The sequence below is a fragment of the Debaryomyces fabryi genome (genome assembly GCF_001447935.2).
Source record: "Debaryomyces fabryi strain CBS 789 chromosome Unknown contig00041, whole genome shotgun sequence".
Lineage (NCBI taxonomy): Eukaryota > Fungi > Ascomycota > Pichiomycetes > Serinales > Debaryomycetaceae > Debaryomyces > Debaryomyces fabryi.
Window position 1 is genome coordinate 63,799 of NW_015385467.1, and position 9,243 is coordinate 73,041.

General features: G+C 36.0%; 4 protein-coding genes across 4 annotated transcripts; 3 read left to right on the forward strand and 1 right to left on the reverse strand.

The window, feature by feature from the left end:
- Nucleotides 1–157: 157 nt before the first annotated feature.
- CAT8 (DNA-binding transcription factor) lies at nucleotides 158–3,358 on the reverse strand (the record flags this gene model as incomplete). Its single annotated transcript, XM_015611232.1, has 1 exon — nucleotides 158–3,358. The coding sequence occupies one exon, from the start codon at nucleotides 3,356–3,358 to the stop codon at nucleotides 158–160; it is 3,201 nt and encodes a 1,066-aa protein (XP_015467971.1).
- Nucleotides 3,359–3,603: 245 nt separating this feature from the next.
- NTG1 (bifunctional N-glycosylase/AP lyase) lies at nucleotides 3,604–4,665 on the forward strand (the record flags this gene model as incomplete). The annotated part of the gene is made up of 1 exon (XM_015611233.1): nucleotides 3,604–4,665. The coding sequence occupies one exon, from the start codon at nucleotides 3,604–3,606 to the stop codon at nucleotides 4,663–4,665; it is 1,062 nt and encodes a 353-aa protein (XP_015467972.1).
- Nucleotides 4,666–5,023: 358 nt separating this feature from the next.
- On the forward strand, nucleotides 5,024–6,124 carry AC631_02404 (uncharacterized protein; the record flags this gene model as incomplete). The annotated part of the gene is made up of 1 exon (XM_015611234.1): nucleotides 5,024–6,124. The coding sequence occupies one exon, from the start codon at nucleotides 5,024–5,026 to the stop codon at nucleotides 6,122–6,124; it is 1,101 nt and encodes a 366-aa protein (XP_015467973.1).
- Nucleotides 6,125–6,505: 381 nt separating this feature from the next.
- CCR4 (CCR4-NOT core exoribonuclease subunit) lies at nucleotides 6,506–8,938 on the forward strand (the record flags this gene model as incomplete). Its single annotated transcript, XM_015611235.1, has 1 exon — nucleotides 6,506–8,938. The coding sequence occupies one exon, from the start codon at nucleotides 6,506–6,508 to the stop codon at nucleotides 8,936–8,938; it is 2,433 nt and encodes an 810-aa protein (XP_015467974.1).
- Nucleotides 8,939–9,243: the final 305 nt, after the last annotated feature.

The following is a 9,243-nucleotide window of genomic DNA, read 5'->3' on the forward strand; positions in this document are numbered from 1 at the left end:
TTATAATTTACACTAGAAAATTCAGGCATTTATATATGTTTATATATACATTCTTTATCTATGTTTCCCCAACTTTTAGCCATCTAAAATTGGAATTAAAATAATTGCGGATCCGGAGTCGGAAACAAAAATTATATACGACTTTTAAATGGCTAAACTATGGCCATTGAAAGAAGCTAGAATACTGGTTATCCGAAAGTTTGGGGTCCAGGCTTTCTAATTTCACCTGTGAAGACTCATCATATGACAGTGAAACTTCATCTCCAATCGTAGAATTGCTCATATCCAAAAAAGGTACCAAACCTAAAGATCCATCGGCTGCAAATTCATTCATCATCAATTGACTGTTCAAAGTAACCTTGAAAGGATCGAACTTTAGTATACTTTCAAGGTTTTCATGACCATCGTCATTAAATAAGCCGTTAGTATTATTTTGTGAGCCTTCTGGGTCCAAAGGACTAAAATAGCTTCCGTATTCTTGTTGTTGAATTGAAATTTCATCTTCATTCTTCGTAATACTAATATTATTATTATTATCTTGTGGCGAAGTATTCTTATCAAACACATTTGGGGAAGGAGTCTTCGAAGAAATGTGTTTAGGTCGAATAAAACTATTGTTATAAGTATCAGGTTGTGATACAGGTTCCCTTGCAACTGCCATTTTCGTTATAGGAACATTAGAAAGATTTGGCTTTTTCTTAATATTTTGTGGGGTCTTATTCAAATTCAAGCCAAAAATACTTAAAATAGCGAACTCTAAAAGTTTGACGGAATTCTTCGTCAATCCTCCAGGTATTTCGTGATTAGTTTCCGCTGATAAATAGGCAATCGTATCTAATAGCAAGGCTTTCAGATTTTGGTATAATGGACCTCCCTTTATATAGTCAAGGCTTCCCTTAGCTACTAAAAGTGCAAATCTTGCTTGTTGCCTCGAAATATTAATAGGAATGGGTAAAACGTAAGAAGATGAATATTTGGATAAACTCTTCAATACTTCAAGAATCCTTGTGGATGATTGCTGAATCATGCTGACACTTGAAACAATTGCCCCGACATCCCCTTTCTCTTTTGTTAATTGTTCTTTTTGCAGTAACCCTACATTATAGTGGTTACCGTACTTTGATATTATTGGTAAGTACATCAAAAATTTTGCATGATAATAAAGGAAAATTAGGGTTAATTGTTGTTTACTATAGTTCTTCCAAGTACTGTTTTCTACTTCATTTGAAGAGTCACTATCTGCTAATGAAAACCCGTTAACATCAATTTCAAATTTCAAATCAACAGGTAACTCCCTTCTCCAACAATCAAGCATACGTTCTTGATCCAAAGCTTTATTCTGTCCATCTATATTTTCAAATCTTGCAAATATAGAATCCAAAATTCTACCTAGGACTTTACAATACAACATAACACTTAAAGCAAATTTAGAAACCTTACCAACAATAGATAACTTGGTATTGTTTACAATCAAAATATTTTCATTATCGTCATTATCGTCATCATTTTTCCCAGCAAAAGGTAATGCACATTCAATTTCAAAATCTTTCAATAACCTTGGAACTCCTAAACTTAAAGATGAATAAATATCGAGGCAATAAATACACCAGAATAAAATACGTCTTTCACCCTGCATGAAATTCTGTAAATGAACACTTCCACCGTTATTCCCTGTTACACCCAACACTGCGGCAGGGCATCTATGTAATCTTAACTGCTGTGCCATTGTGATAACCCTACATCTTAATTCATAACAGGTTGTAATATCACCAATAACAAGACAATATTGCAATGCTAGGGATAGGATTTGAAGAGATTGAATGGAGCAATACTTCGTCATTATACAATTTGGATTTATGAACTGGTGAATAAGATAGTCATAATGATTCAAAGAAGATACATATTTCTTAGCAATATCATGCAGATCTATATTACTTTTAGATGACATATGACTATGCTTATTAGACAATAAACTTAAACTCAAAATTAATATCATAAGCACCGCAAACTTCTCGATTGGCTCTGAAGACACATCGTTGGAAAAAGAGTCAGTCAGCCCCAGTTCCAATAACTCAGTAAATTTCACATATTTTTTTAAAAAAGAGTTCTTATCAATTATTGGAAACGCATTTCCCCAATCTTGAAAATAAACAGTTATCAAATGATCCAAATCTATTCTGGAATTTGGTAAACTAACCAAGTTCCTAATGAAGTAAATGGCTTCCGATTCTGGTAATTTTTGTAAATTTGACCTATTCATTATTAGTTTAAGTAGAATTTCATCGTTTCTCCCTTCAGAAGATGAATCATTTATCATAGCCTCATTGGTATTTTCTTTTAATGAAGCTATAGCATTTGCGGTTAGTATTGCTGGTTTTGAATCATATCCATGAACCTGGCAAATTTTAGATAAAAGGGTAGGAATAAATAAAGTTTCCTCAGTACTTCTTGGAATTGACATTGCCACTAAGGATGTTAGCATTTGCTTTTTGCTTCGTTCTTTATGCTCTAATTGCTGTTGATGAGATAAAGGTTGATCTTTTTGCATCTGTGCAATCGCCGTTGCAGCGGCGAATGCACCTGGTGCTGGATTAGCTTCACCCCCAATATTATGGCCTGCCCTAGTTAAGTTCGCAATATTGGCATTTAGTAGCATTTTATTATTCAGAGAATAAATCAGCAGTATATCGCTACCACTGAGAATACTCTCATTATCGTCATCATCACTTAAGTTAATAGATCCTGGAACAGATACCTGGCCAGTATTCGTATCATATATTGATCCTGCAATAGAAACCGGTCTCTCATGCATCGAATGGGGAGAGTTCGAACAGCCACAAGGACAGCCATCATCGTGCTCGTGAAGCCTTTCCGTGTGTTGCTTATCCAAAAGAGACAAGTTCGAATATGTAACTGGCTGCATGTCGTTGTCCTTTATTGAACCATTCGATCGTATATCGTCAAAACTAGAATCTTGACCATTCATTCTAGTATTTAGCATATCAAGCTGTTCATCTCGTAAATCGAGGATTCCAACCAACTTTTTGTTCTCTATTTCAAGTTGGCGAATTCTTTCCTCCAATGTTTCGGTATAACCCTTGGGAAATGCCCTTCTTGATAGTTTATCAGACACAATACATTTAAACCCGACTGCTGCACAACTCGAACAAGTTGGTACTTTACCATCACACTTAGTCTTCTTTGCACGACATCTGTCACATGCCTGAGCTACTCTTTCAACCCTAGTACCTGGCGTTTTAATTGTTTTGGTATTTGTAGTTGTACCATTTGATCTACTTTTTACCTTTGCTTTAGTTCGATTTTTAGATTGAGTAGAAACATCCGATTTGGTTTCCATATTTGAATTCTGCAGCATAGCTCAATAGATTATTCATTCATAAACTTCTTAATAGTATACCACGAGTTTATCTAGAAAGAATACGGATTATGTTACCTTCAAATTTTACACTAACCAAGACAATTCATGCAAAATCCATATTGAGTCATCATGAGTCTGCGAAAAATCCCCAGATAAAACCTCGGGTTTAAAAACTCACGCGATCAGCCCAATATAAACCTAGTAAAAATTATACCAGGTAATAGATGACAGTGGAGAAATCAAAGAGAATACTGGAAAGTGATGGAACTGCCGTATTAAGCAAAAGGATTAAAACAGAGGACTCTTCTTTAATCGAAGAAACAATCATAACTCCAAGCATTAAACAAGAGCCTGATTCGATTCCAGATACAAAAAAACATTTAAAAGTAGAAATCGAAGAAAAGAGGCCCAATATATTTGCTAAGGTTACCAGTACTGATGTTGAATTGATACCGCCTACATGTAAAGCTCCAACAAAATGGTCCGAAATATATAACGAACTTGTAGTCATGAGATCAAAATTTCTCTCTCCGGTAGACACGATGGGGTGTGAAAGAATTCCAGAAGGAATAAGCCCAAATGTTTCAAAGACAAATCCACGAGTATTTCGGTTTCAACTTTTAATTTCATTGATGTTATCGTCCCAAACTAAGGATGAAGTCAATTTCCAGGCCATGCGAAGTCTTCACAGTGGTCTAATAGCTCGAGGACATAAGGATGGGCTCTCTCTCGAGTCAATAGTCACACTATCAGAGAGTGAAATCGATGCATTTATCCTGAAGGTGGGATTCCATAGAAAAAAGGCTGTATACATTAAAAGAGCGTGTGCAATTCTCCAGGACAATTTCGACAACGATATACCGAAGACTATTAATGATATAGTCACTTTACCTGGCGTTGGACCAAAGATGGGATTCTTGTTGTTACAAAGAGGCTGGAATATCAACGACGGTATAGGTGTCGATGTTCATATCCATAGACTTGCCCAGATGTGGGGATGGGTACCAAAATCTGACAAACCGGAACTAACTAGAGCTGAACTAGAAAGATGGTTGCCAAAGAAGTTTTGGAGTGATATAAACCCACTTCTAGTGGGCTTTGGTCAAGTTATTTGTGTCCCCAAAGCTTCGAACTGCGATATTTGCACCTTGGGTATCAAGAAATTGTGTAAAGGTGCCAACAAAAAGCTAGTTAATGCGCCTATAACCGACGCAAGACGGGAAAAATTATTAAAGGGAAGAGGAAACCTCACGGAGTTAATCACTGAAATAGAAGATCTTGTCTAGGATGGCTTCATCCCAAAATATATGGACCTCAAAAGTTAACTACAAGTTTCAAGAGTATTATATAAATTAACCATAATTATTAAAAACCTTTGTACGTACAATACTCAATGTAAGCATATTCTGATAATGTGGTTCAGAGTCCACAGTTGGTATCAAATACTGTAAATCCAAATACTCGATGAGCTTATTCTTATCTATGTGTTTATCTCCTGCACGTAACTCCGATCATTATGTCCCATGTATTTGGATTCGAAAACGACTGTACTATATACCCTATTGGATCAGGAGCATGGACAAGTTAATATCAAGAAATGGTAAACAGGATATCTTATGCATTGGTAGACGATTGTATTCAAAAATGAGAATACCCCTGAATTATGACGCTTCTAAGTACCGAAACTGGCACCATTTTGAAGACCCCGAAACCTGTAAAAAACAAAAAGTATCTGTGATGTCTTTCAATTTACTCTCTCGTCATTACATGTGGAAGCCAGTCTTTGGATATTTGGAACAGGAGTATCTAAGCTGGTCTGATTATCGATTTCCGTTAATCAATTTGATTATCAGACAGTTCAATTGTGATATCATGTGTTTCCAGGAAATGGAGCACCTAATATACAAAAAATTCTGGTCCAAAGACTTTCCGTCCTCGAAGTATCGTTCCTTTTACGCAAGAAAACTGGAGCCTGTCTACTGGGGAGATAGGCCTTCGGAGAACATCGATGGTGTTGGGATATTTGTCAATGGGGACAAATTTGATGTGTTGGACAGTCAAAAGATCAATTTCGGGGAGTACATCATGCAGCATCATACCAAATTCAATGTCACAAGAGCTACCATCGAACGGGTCATACCACGCAATACTGTGGCACTTCTAGTCAAGTTGTGTGATAAACGAAACGGTAAGATATTGTATGTGACAAACACACACCTCTACTGGTCCCCAAAATTTAACGATGTCAAAATCATCCAGACGAAACTCCTCTTGAATGTGTTGCGTGATTTCATAGGCAAGGATTGCTTAGATGATCCATGTATTATCATGTGTGGTGACTTCAATTCAAATCCTTCTTCAAAGGTATTCCAATTGCTCAACACCGGCAAAATCGATGCAGCCAAGTGCAACGAGTTCGCCCTTTACGACTACAACTATAAAGCAAACAGCGAATTGTTCCAGGATAGAGCTATTAAAAACCCATTCCATCTAGCCTGTGCATATGAGCTGCTTCTTCTCCATTCACATAGTTCTCTAAAAAAGAGATTAGAATTTACATCGTTTACAAAAAGCTTGTTCGACGTTGTGGATCATATTTGGTACTCCAAAAACCACTTCAAAGTCACAAAATTACTTGGAGAAGTCGAACAATCTTATTACACGGAAACTGGTGTGGTTGGTTTCCCCAATAGCCAGTTTCCGTCTGATCATATTCCATTAGTAACTGAACTAGCATACCTTTAGATAAGACGTGTACATCGTAACTAAAGTATTGGTCGTGTATTTAGGCAAAAACTGTTGACCATTAAAAAACCTCATCCACTCTTAAGATTCAATGTATATAGTACTAATAGATATTACAATCAATCGGTATACAAGATCAAATAGGCAATTAACAAGGTGGTTCGATTTTTGAATTAAAGGAATCCATAAGAATTTGCTTTATTAGAGTTATTATTTTCTATAATTGTTATATCTATTGAGAAATTTTGATTGAGATCCACCAAACGAATTTTAAAGAAGTATCGATATATTATAAACGCATTCATAGTCCTGTTTTAGATGGAAATAGTAAGACCATTTTTCGAAAAATAAATAAATAACTAAGTGTGATTACAGCCATAGATGAATATTCCAAAATATCAACAGGCGCAAGTTCAAGGACAACAGCCTAACTTGCAAGCACAACAGATCTTACTACAACAATTACAGCAAGGACAGTCACAGCAGCTGCAGCCATCCATAGGTGGTAGTGGTGGGGCGGGCCAGTTCTCCCAGCAAGATATCTATAATGATAACATAGCGCAACAAAGCCTTTACCAAAATAACTACCAAAGACCGGTGCAAGCACAACAGCCGCCCCAATTGCAGAATCTCCACCAACAGCAACAATTTTTCCCCCAACAATTCCTGCTGCAACAGCAAAACCAACCACAAGCACTGCTGTTGCAACAATATCAGCAGCAGCAACAACAACAACAGCAGCAGCAGCAACAGCAACAGCTGCAACAGCCACAATTGCATCTTCCTCAGCAATACCAGCAATCTCAAGGTCAGCAGGTACCACACCAACCACCTCATATACAACAACAGCAACAATTTTTCAACCAGCAAGCAGCTGCTTTACAACAACAGCAGCAACAACAACAACAACCGGCCCAAAAACTCAATTCCATTAACATAGAGAATCCAAATTCCATATACTGGCAACACCAGCAACAATTATGCCAATTGTCTAGAAATGCAAACATTCCTCATTACTACGCTAGACAATATGCTGCAAACTCCAGAAAGAATAAAAATCCATATAGTGAAGTCAAATCAGTAAGTTTAATAGACGCCACAAGATCAATAGTTTCTACTTTGAATGAACAAGAGAACGCTAAATCCAACCCTGGGTCTGCTACTAACTCTGCATTATTGCATAATAAGAAATTAGCACAGGATTTGGATGATGACCATTTACAGGAAGAACAAAGAATGAGACAAAAGACTCAAGGAAGACAGTTATGGTGTCAATTAGACTTAAGTGGTCAAGGCTTGGTCAATTTATCACCTAAATTGTTTCAGTATGATTTTTTGGAATCGCTTTATTTGAATAATAATAAATTAACTAGCGTTCCCCCAATAGTTAATAAATTAAGAAGTTTGAGAACCTTAGATTTATCTCACAATAGAATTAGTGAGGTTCCACCAGAATTAGGAATGTGCTTCAACTTACGGTATCTTTATTTATTTGATAATAATATCAAAATTTTACCTAATGAATTCGGTAATTTAATTGAGTTATTATTTTTAGGTATAGAAGGCAATCCAATAGATCTAAAAATTGCAAATTTAGTTGCGGAAAAGGGAACTAAAGAGTTGATCGCTTATTTAAGAGATTTGAAGCCAACTTTCAGTAAGCCGCCTCCAAGACAATGGTTATTGTTGGAGGAGGATGGAGAAATCATTGATCCTATAAGTAACCCAGATGCTTATACTAACGACAACAATAATTCTGATACTAGTGATACTTTCACAATGATGTCATATAACACCTTGTGTCAGCATTATGCTACTACAAAAATGTATAAATATACTCCTTCGTGGGCTTTGGAATGGGGCTTTAGAAGAGCTGCTTTGCAAGAAGAAATATTACATTTCAAGAGTGATTTGGTTTGTATGCAAGAAGTTGAAACCAGGACGTTCCATGAATTTTGGGTTCCAGTCATGCAGGGATTTGGTTATAAAGGTGTTTTCTTTAATAAGACTAGAGCTAAAACTATGAGTGAATCTGACTCAAAGAAGGTTGATGGTTGTGCCACTTTCTATAAGACTGATAAATTTGAGTTACTTCACAAGCAAAACTTTGAATATAACAGTGTTTGCATGGGATCTGATAAATATAAGAAAACCAAGGATTTATTTAATAGATTTATGAATAAGGATAATGTTGCTTTAATCACGTACTTTAATCATATTCAAACTGGAGAAAAGATTTTGGTTGTTAATACGCATTTGCATTGGGATCCGGCTTTTAATGATGTTAAGACTTTACAAGTTGGAATTTTGTTAGAAGAATTACGTACTATTATGAAGAAATATCACCATACGAATTCTATTGACGAAATTAAGAATGCTTCAATGGTTATATGTGGTGATTTTAACTCCACAAAGGAAAACGCTGTTTATCAATTGTTTTCGACTGGTGCCGTATCCAACCACGAGGATTTAGAGGGTCGTGATTATGGTAAGTTTACAGATGAAGGTTTCCGTCACCTGTTCAAGTTGAAGTCAGCATATGATCACGTAGGTGAACTACCATTCACTACAATTTCACCCGCATTTACCGATGCTATTGACTACATTTGGTATTCGACTTCTACTTTGCAAGTTAAAGGGTTATTGGGAAAAATTGACGAAGAATATGCAAGTCATTGTATTGGCTTCCCTAACGCTCATTTCCCATCTGATCACATTCCTTTGGTCACCAAATTCCAAATCAAGAAAAGTGGTAACAACAAAAAGCCTGACTTCAAGCCTGATTTCAAGTCTGGATCTTCTAGGAAAACTTGAGATATCACTAGCTCACTTTGTACATTATTACCAATACTGGCTATGTTTGAATTTATCGTATTTTACTAAAGCTATATAGTAGTTTACTTGTTATTTGTTGTGTTTGTATATTTGTTTATTTGTTTTTGTGTTTTTTTATAGGTTATTCATCATTATTATCAATTAATTTATTAGAATAGTTCGGATTAGTCATATGGCTTCTGGACTTTAGTTTATACGTCCGCAATAAAATTATGATCCCCCAATTTGTCCGAATTATGCACCGGAAAAACTGCCGTTATCGAGAATCAAGCTACGTTTTTTTT